Source organism: Oncorhynchus gorbuscha, linkage group LG25, assembly GCF_021184085.1.
Source record: "Oncorhynchus gorbuscha isolate QuinsamMale2020 ecotype Even-year linkage group LG25, OgorEven_v1.0, whole genome shotgun sequence".
Lineage (NCBI taxonomy): Eukaryota > Metazoa > Chordata > Actinopteri > Salmoniformes > Salmonidae > Oncorhynchus > Oncorhynchus gorbuscha.
This window is the reverse complement of record NC_060197.1, coordinates 7,123,725-7,142,124: the sequence shown is the minus strand read 5'-3', so window position 1 is coordinate 7,142,124 and position 18,400 is coordinate 7,123,725. Positions and strand designations below refer to the sequence as shown.

Below are 18,400 nucleotides of genomic sequence, written 5' to 3'. Positions count from 1 at the left end.
GAGCAAGGAACACAAGCATTTTTCTACACCCATAATAACATCTGCTACATATGTGTATACAACCAATACAATTTGATTTGATTTGACAAGGTGATGAAAGCATTCCGCAGAGTGCTGCTGGCCCATTTTGACTCAATTGCTTCCCACAGTTGTGTCAAGTTGTCTGGATGTCCTTTGGGCGGTGGACCATTCTTGATACACACAGAACACTGTTGAGCGTGAAACACCCAGCAGCGTTGCAGTTCTTGACTCAAACCGGTGTGCCTGGCACCTACTACTATACCCAGCTCAAAAGCACAATCTTTTGTCTTGCCCATTCACCCTCTGAATGTCACTCAAACACAATTGATGCATCAATTGTCTGAATGCTAAAACATCCTTCTTTAACCTGTCTCCTCCCCTTCATATACACTGATTGGAGTGGATTTAACAAGTGACATCAGTTTGGGATCATAGCTTTCACCTGGATTCTTCACCTGGTCAGTCTGTGTCATGGAAAGAGCAGGTGTCCTTAATGTGTTGTATACTCAGTGTAGAATGGATGCATCCCTCTGCAGGCCTACCCACTCAGATTAGAATGAATAATGACCAATGAAGTTGAAAGAAAGAAAGAAAGAAAGAAAGAAAGAAAGAAAGAAAGAAAGAAAGAAAGAAAGAAAGAAAGAAAGAAAGAAAGAAAGAAAGAAAGAAAGAAACAAACAAACAAACAAACAAACAAACAAACAAACAAACAAACAAACAAACAAACAAACAAACAAACAAACAAACAAAGATATTTTGGTTCAGAAGAGGATGACAAAAAAATGGTGTTCGTGTGTGTAGCCATTTTATGTAAAGCTGTGCGTCTTATTTTCTGTTACATGCGGAAATGATCGGAAGAGGTACCGACGTCAGCCCACACTCAACTTGACTGAAGTTAAATACTGTCTAGACCACGTGATTGCAAAATACCAGTTTACAGTATAGTTTACAGTAAGAGATGTCACTTTTTAGGTGGCCGATTAGACAAATTCTAATATTACTTCAAATCTAAACTCTGAGAAATATTGACAGAGGGATTTTACCTGTCAGTATTCTGCATCGTATTTATTCTTTATAACTTGCACAAAGGTCGGTCTGTCTGCGTGGTAACTTTTCCTTATTGCTGACAAAATGTTTTGGTTCTGGGAGGGAATATGCTTTTTACCAACTTTTTTGGTCATCTGGTCATCAAGCACGTTTATTGTTTCCTACCTAATTGCATTGTTCGAGCATGATGTGGATGTTATCTTCCCCTATATAAGGTAAGATTATGAATATTTATCAGCAGCCTGAGCATTTTTATTTTCCACGAACTTGCCGTAATAATAGCGTTTACTTATTATTATTTAAATCAGTGGGGGTATTGGAAATAATGTTTCTTTATTTCCACTCATCAAAACCGGCGATATTAACGAAAATCATATCGTATTTTTGCAACAAAAATAAATCAGTTTCGTTTTCCCCACCACAAGTTGAATGCTGTATTTGGCTGGTTCCCAGTTCACAGCTGTGTAGTCTACAGCTTGGGGGCCTGTGAACCCCTAAATATCCGGTGTGTGTCCTCACTTGACATTTAAACAGCTTTGTTTATTGAGCAGATAGACATTTAACACATATGCAAACTAAACATTACTAGGCATAGATAATGAATAATGGTTTTACTAATTAGCGCTCCTTTCAAACGATCAAAGTCCTCTATTCAGTAATATTTTCTGTAGATATACCCGAATTATTTGTTTGTCATCAAAACGGTTTCACCATATTATGCCAATGGTATGATTTCACAATATTATGCCAATGGTATGATTTCACAATATTATGCCAATGGTATGATTTCACAATATTATGCCAATGGTATGATTTCACAATATTATGCCAATGGTATGATTTCACAATATTATGCCAATGGTATGATTTCACAATATTATGCCAATGGTATGATTTCACAATATTATGCCAATGGTATGATTTCACAATATTATGCCAATGGTATGATTTCACAATATTATGCCAATGGTATGATTTATGATTATGCCAATGGTATGATTTCACAATATTATGCCAATGGTATGATTTCACAATATTATGCCAATGGTATGATTTCACAATATTATGTCAATGGTATGATTTCACAATATTATGCCAATGGTATGATTTCACAATATTATGCCAATGGTATGATTTCACAATATTATGCCAATGGTATGGTTTTGCTTTGATTACATTTTTTTATTTAACTTAATAACAAATTATATCACTTTCTGTTCATTTATAATTCAATATGTACAATTATTTTTTTTATATAATGTATTGTTTTAATTAAATCCAAATAATTTAAAAGGACTTCCAGACATGGCATTAATACACACATTAAACTTGAACTATTCTTTCTTTAGTGACACTGGGGCGGAACCCCCAGAGAGCTGTGTCTTTGGCTTGATGACGGTCATCACTGCATTTGCAGGTGAGCACAGAAAGACACTAAAACCACGAAAGGGCTTTTTGTCTTAGTGTGTCGGGATAGTTCAAATGACATATTTGGTTTCCTTACCCTGTAAGCAGTCTATGAACCATGTATGACAGCAATCCATGCTTTGGTTTAGTTTCCTTGGCACTGTTTCCACATGCTAATGTCATGGGACGATATTAGCATTTTTTCATGTATCATGTTCAAATCATCTATAAGTGAATTTGTTGAGCTTCACACTTAGTTTTAGATACTTCTGGATGATTTGGACTTGACACCCGAAAAATACTAATATTGGTCCCATGATTTAAATGGGATTTGTGCCACAAATGCTAAAACATTAGCATGTGGAAACGGTGCCAGAGGAACTAAACCAAAGCATGATTTGCTGTCATACCTTGTCCATAGACTGCTTACAAGGTAAGGAAACCAATGTGTTCTTTTGTCATTTGGATGAACAATCCCTGTGAGAAACTCCAATGGTTTTTTCCAGGTCAGAGACAATGCCAAGAGCTTTATTCACACTTCCCATTTTTTTGAAAATGAAAGCAGAAATGCATGGTCAGAAGGGAATAAATGGTATGATATTCTATTATTAGGTTTCACTTCACTATGTTTGTCTTTCTTTTTTACCTATTTTTTAAGGTGCAAATAAATACATATTGCAGCAGGTTTTTACATATACCTACTACAATAGCCTACTGTGAGCGTATACTGTCTAAATGTGAAAAGTGCTAATAAAAACATCCACTCCATGTGCCATGACAATTCCTCTACAGGTACAGCCACCATGTATGCCAGATACAAGTTTGTGGAGAAGCTCAATGAGAAGGCGGGTGGTGTGCCCCCAGCACTGAACCAGGCTGCTTTCTGGATTGGAATGCTTTCTTGTTTGGGGATGTGTTTTGTCGCTACTTTCCAGGTAGGTTGCCACGGTGCCCAAACGTCAGTTCAACAACTAGTTTTGATTCACATTTGGCTGAGTTGTCAACTGACTTGAATTCAACAAGAAATGTCACCATCCCATTGGGCACAGAAGTCCGTTCAATTTGCCTATTCAACTTTGATTCAACCAGTGTGTGCCAAGTAGGATGTAATTGGATTTAAGACAAAAGTTGGGTGAAATCCAATCAGTTTTCCATGTTTATTCAATATCATCACATTGAATTTCATTATTTAAAATTATATGGAAACAACATTGATTAAACTAGTTTTTGCCCAGTGGGTTGTCACCCCTTTAGTGAGAATATGGAGGGTTTTTTTTACCATTAAGTGACAGTGAGATATTCTATACATGATCTCTCTGGCATGTTATTTTTCACCAGGAGACAACGATTACGACAGTTCATGATGCAGGTGCATTACTCTTCTTTGTGTCTGGTGTTCTGTACACCATCCTCCAGTCCATCATATCCTATAAGGCCTTCCCCTATGGATGTTCATTGGCCTTGTGTCGTATGCGCACAGGAATTGCAACCATCGCCTTCCTGGCAGTTTTCCCCAGTATCCTTGAAAACAATAGTAACCCTGATCGATTTTAATCATGAATGATCATTGTTTTATCAAAGAAAATATCTCCTTCATTTACCATCCAGCTGTTGTCTGTGCTGTCTTCGTGACACAAACCACACTGCATAGAAAAACAGAAGACGAGGTACAGTATGAGCACATCTTTATCAAGAACACCACTCACATAAACAACAAAGATGGATGATATTCTGGATCCATATAGGCTTCATAGGCCAGAGAATCTATACGTGCATATATCAGTCTCTATCTGACTCTCCCTGTCATTACAGGACTATGTGTTCCATCTGGTGAGTGCTGTGAGTGAGTGGATCGTGGCCTTCAGCTTCATCTTCTTCTTCTTCACCTACATCCACGACTTTAAAGTGAGTTTTCAGTCACCGCTCTGTCATTGTGGTGGGAATGATTCTCCTTTTCTTCTCCTTTGTTTGAGTGTTTTTATTTCTCTTTGTCCTGTTTCTTACAGAAGTTTACTCTGAAGCTGAGAACACAGTTTGTGGACTATTCCTGATGAAGCATTGATTTGAACCTTTTGAATATTTACCAAATCAAATTTATTTTTTCTACTTTTATAAAGCAAATGTATATGAGATTATCTGAATGGTATGATCTTTTTTTATACTGTATCCATTGCAACATAGCCTCCGTCTTAGCGGTTATCCACAAAACAAACACATCCTGTGACATCCTGAGTTGTTCATCCTCTGGTGGTACAAAGGTCAGTAATTGCGCAAGAAAATCATAAGATCAAGTTAATATAGAAACTTAATTTTACCCATCACCAGTTTATGGATAGAGGCTTATGTACTCTTACCTACTCCAATGTTAATCGTTTGATACTACTATGTAAATATTTTTCTAGTTAGGTATTTTGCTCAAGAAAACCTCTCATGGTATTGAGGCATATCTATGGTATACCTTTGTAATAAAGTAACTCAGAATACATACAGGGCTACTGTATGTGTGACGTATTTCTATGTTACAGAGTGTATGAATAAGGCGGCCACATATCTTTAGCCAAAATGTGTTATTTATTTTTTAAGGCTAAACTGCATAAACACTACAGGCCATACTTGTGAACATTAGAAAAGTTTAAGTTCAAGGTTGAGTTTAAGCATCAGCCAATTAAACTCTTTGACATAGTGGCAAGTGATCAACGTCTACATATTAGCTGTTCCCATTACATACAGTAAGTTTGCACATTTTGCACTATGCTAACCTCACCAGGTGGCTGTGATAGTTTCCTGTCGGAAATTCCCTATCAGCCAATTCAAATCGTTGATGTAGTTGGACGTGTTCATGGAAGTGTCCTTAACAGAAGTACAACAGCGCTTACTGATAATCAAAGAAACTACATCACAAGTGTTTGACTGACTGGTCAAATTGCTCTCTGTGTAGATTTGTGGCAAGGGCTCAAATCTCACTCAAGTTTTTGTCTGCCTTTGAAATGTAGCATTACATTTACTGGGTTAGTGTGTTGAGAATGGACATAGCCTACAGCCAACAGCTTGAAAAGGAAGATTAATAATAATAATTCATAATTCATGATTGTAGTTTGCACTCTCCTTATCATTTATGGCAGTTATTTAAAAGAAGTTTGTCATGATTCCAGACTCGAGCCCACGCTACAGTCTTTAATTAATGGAGGAAGACACTTGACTGTATCCGTATCAGATTGAGAATGATTTATATTTGAAAAGGTCATCTAACTCTCTGGTTAGCATTTTATGTACTATAGGAACTCAATAATATAGCTATAGCCTACATTCATTCACATCAGTTAGTATCCGCCTTTTGCTATATAACCTATTAATGCACATGTAACTTTGTATGGTATAATTCAATTCGACAATGTTTGCGATAGGCTATTTGTGAAATCGATGAATTCAATGTAAAAATGCAGACCGGCACATAGGCTACTGGCACTGCTCCACACATAATCATCACGACTATAGTATAGGCCAACCTTTACTGTATCACATGTATCCCCCACATTCTGAAATTTCCTTTTTGCCCCCCCAGTTCTATCATTGGAATGTGATACAAAACAAGTTAACGGGCGCCTCAGAGTGGTCGGTTTAGCCGTTTCACAGATCAGACACGGACAGAGTAGGATTAGCTCGGTTTCAAGGGTGTTTATTTATATAATAATTCAAAAAGAAAATGTCTCCCCCATATGAGACCCTCTCCGGGTCTTGCTGTATCCTGTCAGGATCAAAACTGCACTCACTCCTGTTATCTCTGTAACCATTCCCAACTATATGGGAGTCCTTTCTTCCCCACTCTCTCCCTGTGTGCTGCCCTTCTGACAGCTTTATGGGCCTTGCACAGCTGGTGAGCAATCAGCCCTTGATTACTCACCGACTCCCAATCAGCCCCAATTAGTCCTGGCCGGAGAACCCGCCGATACCTGACACGTCCAGCAGATGGCGCCATCGCCTCGTGATGTATACACCGTGTCACCAGGCTTCGATGAGTCTCACCCTGGTGGCTGACCTGCTATACACCACAATATATATTATGTCCCCCTCCACTTCGAAAAGCAATGTTGCCTCCCTGGTATAGGCTAGATTACATACACATGTAGCAGTGGAGGCTCCTCGGAGGAGGGAGAGGAGCATTTAAAAAGTTAAAATTGAGTGAAAACTACTCAATAACATCACGTCACCACATAATTGATTAAAACACTATTTTGCAAAGGTCTACAGTAGCCTCAACAGCACTCTGTAGGGTAGCATCATGGTGTAGCCTCTGGGTACTTTGACGTCAATACAAAACCTAGGAGGTTCACGGTTCTCACCCCCTTCCATAGACCTACACAGTAATGACAACTTCCGGAGGATGTCATTGCAACATAACCTCAGTCTTAACGGTTAACCACAAAACAAAACATATCCTGTGACCAGCAATTTGAGAATTTATTGGGTTAAGGAAATATGTAACCCATTGTTCTTCAGCCAGGTGGTACAAAGGTCAGTATTGCGCAAGAAAATCACAAGATCAAGATATAGAAACTTAATTTCACCCATCACAAGTTTATGGAAAGAGGCTGTATGTACACTTACCGACTCCAATGTTAACAGTTTTATATTAGAATGTAAATATTTTTCTAGTTAGGTATTTTGCTCAAGAAAAACCTCTTTCTCATGGTATTGAGGCATATCTATGGTATACCTTTGTAATAAAGTAACTCAAAATACATACAGGGCTACTGTATGTGTGAAGTACTTCTATGTTCCAAACACAAAACCCAAATAGTGTTTGAATAAAATGATGTCCACATATCTTGAGGCAAAATGTGTTCTTTATTTTTCAGGCTAAACGGCGTAAACACTCAGGTATACAATGCTCCTTGCCTTGCGCTCGTGAACAAAGTGCTTTCCAGTCTAACACCACTCCAGCTACCCTCTTTCATAATCCATTGAAAAACTCCCATCACTGCAGTGTTCTGTCCAGAGACGACTACAAACAACGTGAAGGTGATTTGATCTCTGAGCATGTGGTTAAAAAGGGATGTAGTATAAAACTATTGGACTTAAAGGCCAAGGCATAATGCCTTCACAACAGTGGGTTCCAAGGGCCTGGAAGGCTTGTTAACATGGTTAGTCACACATGGTTAAATCTGGGATTGAGATGCATCATTTTAGAAGATTGAGGTGAATTCCCATTAGGTACTACTGTTAATTTAGTCTACACGTACCATTGTAATTGACACATTGCTCACAACTAGTGGTGTTTTTTTTCCCATTATATATTTCCCCAAAAGTGCAATTTCCTTAATTTGGTCTTTACATTGTTCCTGGAGTGAACAGTTACATTTCACAGCTTAATGTCTCAATTAAAAGTGACGAATCGGCCAGAGAACAGTCCTCAACATTTCTGTAGGACATCCTTCATACAGCAGTTGTAGTGTAAAATAGTACCCATCAAATGTTCTCACAAACATTATGGACATGAGATACAACATATCAATCACCCTCTCACAAGTGTAACATGCAGACATCACTGTCATAATCAAACAAATGTGACTAAAGCACAATTACATTTTTGTCTTTTAGCAGAAACTTATCCAGAGCGACTTACAGGGGCAATAAGTGCCTTGCTCAAAGGCAAAAATATTTTTCACCTAATCGACTCGGGGACTCCAACCAGCAACATTCCGCTTACTGACCCAACCACTAGGCTACCTGCTGCCCCACAATCTCTTTCATTGGAATGTTCACATGATACTGACAAAAGGGCAGAGGCATGTTTGCCCAGTGTAGTCTAAAGAAAAGAATGATCAATTACTAATTGATTATCTGGTTGATACTTTCCATGGTTGTCATTCCATGTTTTACTGCTAAACGACATAAAGAAACACCATGTCCATGACCAATCAAATGTTTCAGGAGAAGAAATGGAAACAAAAATATAACATCCACACGATCAGTGGCTGACCTGTATATAGACATTATCAGCCGTCTCGTTTACATTCACTCAATCTACAATGCATTTCAGATACTTAATCTGCCTGCTTTTGTAAGTCCCATGCATCCCTGGAGATCACCCACAGAAGTGGGACTTTGTCTGGTAGCACTGTAGTTCTGCCTGTCAAGCACACACACTGGCATCTAGTCTTTCTGTGCCCCTGCAGCAGCACAGTGGAAAAGACCTGGAGCACAGGTGACAGGGAAGGAAGTTCCCTATAGGCAGCTTCATGGCTTAGACAGCAGATCAATCGCTGAAAGATGACTCACTGCCATCGTCACCGTCATCATCTTGATCTAGTGAGTTCTTCTTGACGGCATCAGGCACAGGTGAATCGGGTGTGCTGCAAACAGAAACATGTAGGAATCGCCATTGTTACTTTGAATACATGTAGGACCACCATTTTATGACATCAGAAAGATTAAGGTGTGGGGTATAAAACAAACGTATTGGATTACGAGGTATGAGAATACAGATTACTAAAACATAATGTAAGGACACTCACTCAAGCAGGTTGGGATCCAAACCTTCCTGGACCATTTTATTCTTTATCGCCATAACTGGAACACCCTGTTTTTGAATAGTTTTCTAAATGACGGATTTCATTGAACAGATGTCATGTTCTGTAGAAATGTGAAAATGTAGAGAGACCCACCACTTGCACCATCTTGAGATATCTGGCATAGCGTGGGTCCTTGGCCACAGTCATCCTACTGTCTCCTGCTGCCTCCGCTGCTCTTGGGTCTGGTATGTTTGGAGAGGCCTACAAGGAGAGTCAATACTGCAATTCAGTATTTCCATCATGCACAAATACACCAAGTCTTTGTAAGTTATTGTTCCATCAACATGGATATGTTGAAATCCCAGGAGGCTGGTGGCACCTTAATTGGGGAGGACAGGCTCGTGGTAACGGCTGGAGCGAAATCAGTGGAATGGTATCAAATACATCAAACATGGTTTCCAGGTGTTTGATGCCGTTCCATTTTCTCCCATTCATCTCTGCATATTTCCTCAAGCTCTGTTAAGTTAGATGGGGAGTGGCGGTGAACCGCAATCTTCACGTCTTTCCACAGATGTAATGGTATTCAAGTCTCGTCTTTGGCTGGGCCACTCAAGTACTTGGACTGTATGCTTAGGGTCATTGACCTGTTGGAACGTAAATCGTCGCCCCAGTCTAAGGACGTTTGCAGGTCATCCACCATGATTCACAGTAGGGATGGTGTTAGACAGGTGATGAGCTGTGCCTGGTTCACTCCAAACATAACGCTTTGCATTTAGGCCAAAGAGTAAAAATTGTGTGTCAGATCACAATCTTATGACTACAGTTTTTCAGGTGCCTTTTTGCAAACTCAAGGTGTGCTGTCATGTGCCTTTTTCTCAGGAGTGGCTTCCGTCTGGCCAGATTGGTGAAGTGCTGTAGAGACCTTCTGACAAGTTATCCCGTCTCAACCAAGGAACTATGTAGTTCTATCAGAGTTGTCATTTGGTTCTTGTGACCTCCCTGGCCAAGGTCCTCCTTGCCCGTTTGGTCAGACGACCAGCTCTAGGCAGAGTCTTGGTAGTTCCATATTTTTTCAATTTCCCAATTATGGAGACCACTGTACTGTTGAAAACTTTCGACACTCTAGAAACAGTTTCATACCCTTCCCCAGATATATGACTCCTCACAATTATATCTTGGAGAGCTATGGACTTCATGGTGCAGTTCCTGCTCGGAAATGCACTGTCAATTGTTGTCCCTTACATAGACAGGTGTGTTTCTTTCTAAATCATGTCCAAACAATTAAATTGGCCACAGGTGGACTCCAATCAGGTTACTGCCATCTCAAGGACTGGCTGCACCAGAGCTCAATTTGGAGTGTCATAGCAAAAGAGGAAGAATAATTACAAAAATGAGATATTTCTGTATTAAATTTCCAATAAATTATCAAACATTTCTAAAAACATGTTTTCACTGCCATTATGGAGTATTGTGTGTAGGTGCATGATAATTTTTATTTAATTGAATCCATTTGGAATTCAAGCTTTAACACAAAATGTGAAGTCAAGATGTATGAATACTTTCTGAAGGCAATGTACGTGTGTGTGTGTGTGTGTGTGTGTGTGTGTGTGTGTGTGTGTGTGTGTGTGTGTGTGTGTGTGTGTGTGTGTGTGTGTGTGTGTGTGTGTGTGTGTGTGTGTGTGGAGGGGGGGTACCTCAGGAGGTTGCAATGGCACAGCCACAGTTATAGGAGTCTCTGGTTGACTTGGGACCAGGACTGGACCGTTGACCTCCGTAGCTGGCCGCTGACCAACACCCTCCACCCTGACATCCTCCAAACCAGGAATAGAGGATAGCTACATAGAACAAAATCAGCACGTACTGACATTATCATATTGGTATGCCCAGAGCAGCAAAGCACATAACAATACAACAACAAAGGCATAGTGAAGTCCCATCGTATTGTATACAAAACACATACCTTTGCTTCCAAAATGCTGAGGGTAGTTTCAATCTGCTGTATCCGAAGAGATATGGATGCAAGTTTCTCTTCGCAAACTGTCGAAAAACGATTGAGGAACCGAACAGTGTGCACAATGAACTGGTTGAGAAAGGCAACGACTCTTCTCTGTTGTATGGCTGGGACCTGTGACCATATCGTTCAGTATCATGGAAAAACGGCAATGTTTATTTACTTACAGAGATGGGGAGTTCAAACACATTTACTACACACACTCATTAGATACAACATTTACTTGATTACATTATTTGGCTGGGAGTCATTCAGCTTGTTAACAAAACAAACTAAAGCTATCATGGCTAATTTAGCTACAGTAGCCACCAAGATGTATTCGGCTACGGAAAACACTCACCTTGGTCAGATCTATTCCCGATCCCACAATCGGTAAACCGTCCTCGTCCATGTTTTTATCGTTTTGGCAAACTATCGGTTAACTCGCGATTACTTTGTTTAATAGTAATACTTTACTGACAATCTGCAAACGTGAGATGGGAATTGTAATACACTTCATGTGACTTCACAGTGATCCAAAACGGACGTCATTATTATTCTGCTCTTCCGGGTATATCAGCCAATGAGGTGCTTAGTTTTTCTTCTTCTTTATTGGAAATCAAAATGAACCCAAGGTTGAAGGTACATACCTCCATCACCTGAACTGGAGGGTTAACAGTTCATTGCCACAAATGTAGTGTGTCCAATGCACCACAAGGAGGGAGTACAGTATAATGGTTAATAAATGTGCAGCGTCTCAAAACAAGCCCCAATTATGTTGATCCAGGCAAGGATGACTTAGTTACCGTAATATGGTTTGCAGAGATGATGAGTTAATGGATAAAGCCGTCAACACAAATTATTTGACAACTTCATTTTTGATGATGATTCAGATGCTATAGCCTTTTGGAGACAACCCACAATGTGAGTTGCATTGGATCATGCCTGATTAGTTGTGAACTATTACTACATAGGAGAGTAGCAGAACCAATGAAAAAGAAAACACAGGAAACCAGAAATGCTTTCCGACTTGACCTCACTCTGAACTCGATTCCAACCGTTTGATTTGAATGGACTTGTCTGAAATAAGAGCCCCTTAAACTTGATGTCAGCCAGAAATGAAACCCTCTAACCTGACCTAAGAGCAAACTGAAGCCATAGCCCATGCCTAGTACTGCCCACCTGATCGTAAACAAGTCTGAAAGCCCAGTCCATGCCAATTCAACCTAGTTCAACAGGCAGGAAGAGTCTCTGCCCAGTATCAATCAAAATTGTTATGATGCTTCTACACCTGCATTGCTTGCTGTTTGTGGTTTTCGGCTGAGTTTCTGTACAGCACTATAAGATGTCAGCGGATGTATTAAGGGCTTTATAAATACATTTGATTTGATTTGATTTATGAAGAACTCAACAACAAAAATTAAGCTGACCTCCTGAGTCAGACCCTATCCAGAGAGTGTTGGGAGCAGATCACTTTTTAAACCAGCAGCATATTGATTTATACGGGACTGTAATTGCTTCAGTGTGTCCTGGATGACTCCCCCATAATTGAGGCCTGGCAGAGCCTCTTCCCTGGACATACTCTGAGCCAGGCAGCGGGCAGAGGAGTACCGCACCCACTCCCCTCCCCTCCCCTACCCTCCGCCAGGGAGTGAGCAGTGGATGGTTAGCCCCTTACCCCCAAGCCACTCTATCATATCGTGAGGAGTGAACTGCTCTGTCAGAGCTTCCTGTGCTTGGCCCTCCTATGTTGAACATAATAAACGCTCCCTATCCACCGGATGTGTACCAAACTTACTAAAAGTGTCAGTAATAAAGCCTCTCTTGAAAAAGCCAATTCTTGACCCAGAAAATATAGAACTATCTGCCTATATCGAATCTCCCATTCCTCTCAAAAATGTTAGAAAAAGCTGTTGCGCAGCAACTCACTGCCTTCCTGAAGACAAACAATGTATACAAAACGCTTCAGTCTGGTTTTAGACCCCATCATAGCACTGAGACTGCACTCATGAAGGGGGTAAATTACCTTTTAATGGCGTTAGACCAAGGCTCTGCATCTGTCCTCGTGCTCCTAGACCTTAGTGCTGTTTTTGACACCATTGATCATTACAGTCTTTTGGAGAGATTGGAAACCCAAATTGGTTTACACGGACAAGTTCCGGCCTGGTTGAGATCTTATCCGTTGGAAAGACATCTGTTTGTCTCTGTGGATGGTTTGTCCTCTGACACATCAACTGTATGTTTCGGTGTTCCTCAAGGTTCCGTTTTAGGACTACTATAGTTTTCACTCTTGGTGATGTAATTCAGAAATATAATGTTAACCTTCACTGCTATGTGGACAATACACAGCTGTACATTTCGATGAAACATGGTGAAGCCCCAAAATGTCCCTCCCTGGAAGCCTGTGTTTCAGACATAAAAGGAAGTGACTGGTGGCAAATGTTTTACTTTTAAACATGGACAAAACCAAGATGCTAGTTCTAGGTCCCAAGAAACAAAGAGATATTCTGTTGGATCTGACAATTAATCTTGATGGTTGTACAGTCGTCTCAAATAAAACTATGAAGGACCTCGGCGTTACTCTGGATCCTGATCTTTCTTTTGATGAACATATCAATACTATTTCAAGGACAGCTTTATTCCATCTTCGTAACATTACAAAAATCAGAAATGTTCTGTCCAAAAATGATGCAGAAATGTTAATCCATGCTTTTGTCACTTCTAGATTAGACTTCTGCAGTGCTCAACTTTCCGGCTACCCAGATAAAGCACAAAATAAACTTCAGTTAGTGCTAAACATGGCTGCTAGAATCTTGACTAGAACCAAAAAATTTGATATTACTCCAATGCTAGTGTCTTTACACTGGCTTCCTGTATAGGCTAGGGCTGATTTCAAGGTTTTACTGCTAATCTACAAAGCATTACATGGGCTTGCTCCTACCTATCTCTCAGATTTGGTCCTGCCGTACATACCTATACGTACACTATGGTCACAAGACGCAGGCCTCCTTATTGTCCCTAGAATTTCTAAGCATACAGCTGGAGGCAGGGCTTTCTCCTATAGAGCTCCATTTTTATGGAACGGTCTGCCTACCCATGTCAGAGACGTAGACTCGGTCTCAAACTTTAAGTCTTTATTGAAGACTCATCTCTTCAGTAGGTCCTATGACTGAGTGTAGTCTGGCCCAGCCGTGTGAAAGTGAACAGAAAGGCTCTGGAGCAATGAACCGCCCTTGCTGTCTCTGCCTGGCCGATTCCCCTCTCTCCACCAGGATTCTCTGCCTCTAACCCTATTATGGGGACTGAGTCACTGGCTTACGGGTGCTGTTCCATCCTGTCCCTAGGAAGGGTGCGTCACTTGAGTGGGTTGAGTCACTGACGTGATCTTCCTGTCCGGGTTCGGCGCCCCCCTCGGGTTCGTGCCGTGGGGGAGATCTTCGTGGGCTATACTCAGCCTTGTCTCAGGGTAGTAAGTTGGTGGTTTGAAGATATCCCTCTTGTGGTGTGGGGGCTGTACTTTGACAAAGTGGGTAGGGTTATATCCTGCCTGGTTGGCCCTGTCCGGGGGTATTGTCGGGCAGGGCCTCAGTGTCTCCCGACCCCTCTTGTCTCAGCCTCCAGTATTTATGCTACAATAGTTTATGTGTTGGGGGGGCTAGGGTCAGTCTGTTATGTCTGGAGTATTTCTCCTGTCTTATTCGGTGTCCGGTGTGAATTTAAGTATGCTCCCTCTAATTCTCTCTCACTCCCTCTCCCCCCTCCCTCGGACCTGAGCCCTGGTACCATGCCTCAGGACTACCTGGCCTGATGACTCCTTGCTGTCCCCAGTCCACCTGGTCATGCTGCTGCTCCAGTTTCAACTGTTCTGCCTGCGGCTATGGAACCCTGACCTGTTCACCGGACCTGCTACCTTGTCCCGGGCCTGCCGTTTTCGACTCTCTCTCTCTACCGCACCTGCTGTCTCTAACTCTGAATGCTCGGCTATGAAAATCCAATTGACATTTACTCCTGAGGCACTGACCTGTTGCATCCTCTACAACCACTGTGATTATTATTATTTGACCTTGCTGGTCATCTATGAACGTTTGAACATCTTGGCCATGTACTGTTATAATCTCCACTCGGCACAGCCAGAAGTGGACTGGCCACCCCTCAGAGCCTGGTTGCTCTCTAGGTTTCTGCCTTTCTAGGGAGTTTTTCCGAGCCACCGTGCTTCTACATCTGCATTGCTTGCTGTTTGGGGTTTTAGGCTGGGTTTCTGTATAGCACTTTGTGACATCGGCTGATGTAAAAAAGGGCTTTATAAATATATTTGATTGAGAGCTTCCCATACATGTTTCACACAAACACGTTCAACACGTTGCTGACAGGGCTTTCTGCAGGAGGGAGTACTTCTCTATAGGGATACTTACAGAATGAACAGGTTTCTTACTTAGAGGGGTCCTCTGAGAGTGTAGTGTGGTGGGGCATAGACAGCTTACGGTAATTAAAAAGCTATGTTTCTCAGGGTTTTTCCTACATCAAGAGCACCTGCTGAACTACTGGCAACTTGTGCATACCTGAATTGTATTGGTATGATTGCATCACCCAGGATTTGCAGAGTGTTCACTGTTTTGACAGAATCCTGTGTCTGTAAGCACGTTGACACTGAGGAACTTTCCTATGTGCCGTAATAATGACAGCATTATTAAACATTGATAATAAATACTTGGCTCTTAATAATAGAACTGCAATCCTGCAAGTTGAGGAATAGCCTTCTCCTGTATCACAATTCCCATAGATGACTGTCGTCACTACTTGACCTGATACCCTGGTAGCTGGGTAATATTTGCTTTGATAACAAGATTTCTGAATGTCTTCTGAGTAGGGTTTTATAATTCCAGGAACTTTCAATAAATTCCTTGGTTCTTCAGAAATCCTGGTTGGAGGATTACGGACTTCCTGCTTATTCCCTCCTGACTCCAGGAATCCTCCGACCAGAATTTTCAGAAAACCAGGGAATTTATTGAAAGTTCGTGGAATTTGGCAACCCTACTTCTGAGCACACAAGGCTATTTCTGCAAACGTTCTCTTACTGGAATCCAGCATGTTCATCAATCTGACACGGATAGTTAAACTATCATAGAACAGTATTTAAATTGGGATTTGATCATCAACAGGCGCCATGGAATTTCCTGCCCACTTCACCGAAACATTTGTGACCCCTACATGTTGCTGCGGCAACGGCAAGTATCAAAACAAGCACCCCTCTCGCTCTGCTGCTCCATGACGCACCTTTATTTCTTCCATATGAACAGACATGGTATGGCACCGAAATATGTTTTTGATAACACATGCACACACATCAGCACCACACCCCTCTTTTTCAATGAAACCCACTCCACATCACTGAGTAGATTAAATACTGGGGGGGGGGGGGGGAACGAACTTACCCCCTCTCTCACACAATTAATAGCTTAGTTCATATGAATATTTTTGCGTTGAAATCACTGATCAGAAAAGAACAGCCTAACTCACAAGAGCCATCTCAAACTAATCAAGAGGGAATAGTTCACCCCAATTAAGATCAATGCTATGAAGGAGTAGAATGAAACAGGGTTGAGAGCACAGAGTCTAACTGCTCTCTCAGCCCCCTGTGTGTCCTCATGTGAACTTAAAATGCTTATCTTTCTCATATACTCATCTGTATGCTGGACCATTGTCTTTACCTCTGGCTTGGCTGTTTGGCAGGTCAGTCCAGACAGAGGACGCTGTCAGCACCTCTTCCCTGTCCAGAATCCCTGTGAGTGAAAACAAGCCTTTTCCTGGTCAATGAGTTCAAGGGGGCGGAAGAGACAGAGAGAGAGAGACAGAGAAAGTTAGAGAGAGAGAGGAAAGCGAGGGAGAGAGAGAGAGAGACAGGGCGAGAGAGAGAGAGAGAGAGAGAGAGAGAGAGAGAGAGAGAGAAGGGCAGACAGACAGAAAGGGAGAATAAGAGAGGCAGAGAATAAGAGAGAGAGAGAGAGAGAGAGAGAGAGAGAGAGAGAGAGAGAGAGAGAGAGAGAGAGAGAGAGAGCTGGCAGAGGTACAACCCTGAGTGCTGCATATTAGAGTGGGCAGGAGAAGGAAAGGAAGGTCAGTCTACTACTGCATTGGGGGATAATCAGACAACAACAGGCCATCATTATAGCCATACCCCAGCAGTAATGATAACAGTCATATTTGTCATAATTCATGGAAGTGGGACTTATAATCACCTGAGAAGATGGTTACCAAATTAGATGAGCTTTTCATCAGAAAACACAGATTGATAGCGAGGTTTCTGTAAGTTTCTTAGAACCAGAGGAGTTGTATTTTGCATGCCCTGATTTGACAAGGTCAGCTCAAGCAGCCTTGTCTTTAATCAGGGGTGCATCATTGTTTACTATTATATGGTTACTCGTTACCACGACACAATAGACAGCAGGGAGTGAGAATGTGTATGGTGCATTGTGCTCCTGTTTTGTGCCATTCAGCATATTGGATGATAATGCCCCAATGTTCTGAACTGAAGAGAGAGACAATGACTTAATGGTTATGACAATGCACCTAATCTGCTGGAGCTGTAGCTAAGCCAGGGGCAGGGAGGACCTTTGGAGGCCGTAGGCTTTGGGGTGGATAGGATGTTGGGCTTGATCAAAGTTATCGAGGCATCTTGAAACCTTTTATATTCCCTGCTGGGCTCATCCACGTAACACTGGTAATAGTGTTATGCATAACATATTGCATTGGGTGAAAACTGTATATGCATGTAGTCACTATCTGCCCATATGAGGTTTAAATAGGTGAATTGAATGTCCTCATACACCCTGTGACGTCTTTGAATGTGCTTGCATGTTATGTCCTACTTTAGTGGCATTATAAGGTGTCATCTTTGCCTGTTTGTGCCCACGCAGTGCCCTCTCTAGATACGTCCTTGTTTATGTGATGCGCTGACACTGTCTGAGCTAACTGGAGCTGTGCTGCTGATGTCCTGCTTTATGATTGGGTCAGCACTGATCTCATGTTTAGTGATTGGATCAGTGCTGGTGAAATCAACCCTCTTTAAGCCCTGGGACAATTAGGCAGTGGTCTTTCAAAACACTGCCCTTTATTGGAAAAAAAGAAGATTGTCCTATTCAAGGGCATACATATTTTCCATGGAAAGGGTGCTGTTGTCAACAGATACTGGGACACATGTCAATTCAAGGGGAGAGCAAAGTGCAGATTCACAGATTGGGAAAAAGACCACACTTGGGATGTCAAGTGGCGATACATTGTTCAGTGACAAACACTGAGTGGTCAAAATATTTGCATTGTAAAATCTGATTTATTACCATGGTGTGCACAGATAGACCTGACAAGAGGACATTTAAAACTACATGTATAAAAGTACATGCATAATCAGGTGGTTAGATGTAAGATT

At 41.4% G+C, this 18,400-nt stretch overlaps 2 protein-coding genes across 3 annotated transcripts; one reads left to right on the top strand and one right to left on the bottom strand.

The window, feature by feature from the left end:
• The first annotated feature begins 874 nt into the window (after positions 1-874).
• On the top strand, positions 875-4,605 carry LOC124014196 (DNA damage-regulated autophagy modulator protein 1-like). 2 transcript variants are annotated; one of them, XM_046328957.1, is made up of 7 exons: positions 875-1,283; positions 2,418-2,485; positions 3,268-3,410; positions 3,892-3,991; positions 4,084-4,142; positions 4,288-4,380; positions 4,482-4,605. In XM_046328957.1, exons 1-7 carry the CDS (start codon positions 1,153-1,155, stop codon positions 4,524-4,526), a joined length of 639 nt encoding a protein of 212 aa, XP_046184913.1. In that variant the 5' UTR covers positions 875-1,152; the 3' UTR covers positions 4,527-4,605. The 2 variants fall into 2 exon arrangements, with proteins under 2 accessions (XP_046184913.1, XP_046184912.1); XM_046328956.1 differs by having other exon boundaries at positions 881-1,283; positions 3,814-3,991.
• A 2,309-nt stretch (positions 4,606-6,914) lies between these two features.
• On the bottom strand, positions 6,915-11,552 carry washc3 (WASH complex subunit 3). The gene is made up of 6 exons (XM_046328959.1): positions 11,339-11,552; positions 10,948-11,112; positions 10,682-10,822; positions 9,141-9,248; positions 8,991-9,055; positions 6,915-8,828 (listed from the first exon to the last, which is right to left on the bottom strand). Exons 1-6 carry the CDS (start codon positions 11,387-11,389, stop codon positions 8,732-8,734), a joined length of 627 nt encoding a protein of 208 aa, XP_046184915.1. The 5' UTR covers positions 11,390-11,552; the 3' UTR covers positions 6,915-8,731.
• Positions 11,553-18,400: the final 6,848 nt, after the last annotated feature.

Coding starts and splice junctions, on each gene's coding strand:
- LOC124014196 (XM_046328956.1), top strand. CDS start 1,153: ATGTTTTGGTTCTGGGAGGGAATATGCTTTTTACCAACTTTTTTGGTC. Junction 2,486..3,267: donor GGTCATCACTGCATTTGCAG/GTGAGCACAGAA, acceptor ATTCCTCTACAG/GTACAGCCACCATGTATGCC. Junction 4,381..4,481: donor CCTACATCCACGACTTTAAA/GTGAGTTTTCAG, acceptor TGTTTCTTACAG/AAGTTTACTCTGAAGCTGAG.
- washc3 (XM_046328959.1), bottom strand. CDS start 11,389: ATGGACGAGGACGGTTTACCGATTGTGGGATCGGGAATAGATCTGACC. Junction 11,113..11,338: donor CGGGAATAGATCTGACCAAG/GTGAGTGTTTTC, acceptor ATATGGTCACAG/GTCCCAGCCATACAACAGAG. Junction 10,823..10,947: donor TCAGCATTTTGGAAGCAAAG/GTATGTGTTTTG, acceptor TGTTCTATGTAG/CTATCCTCTATTCCTGGTTT.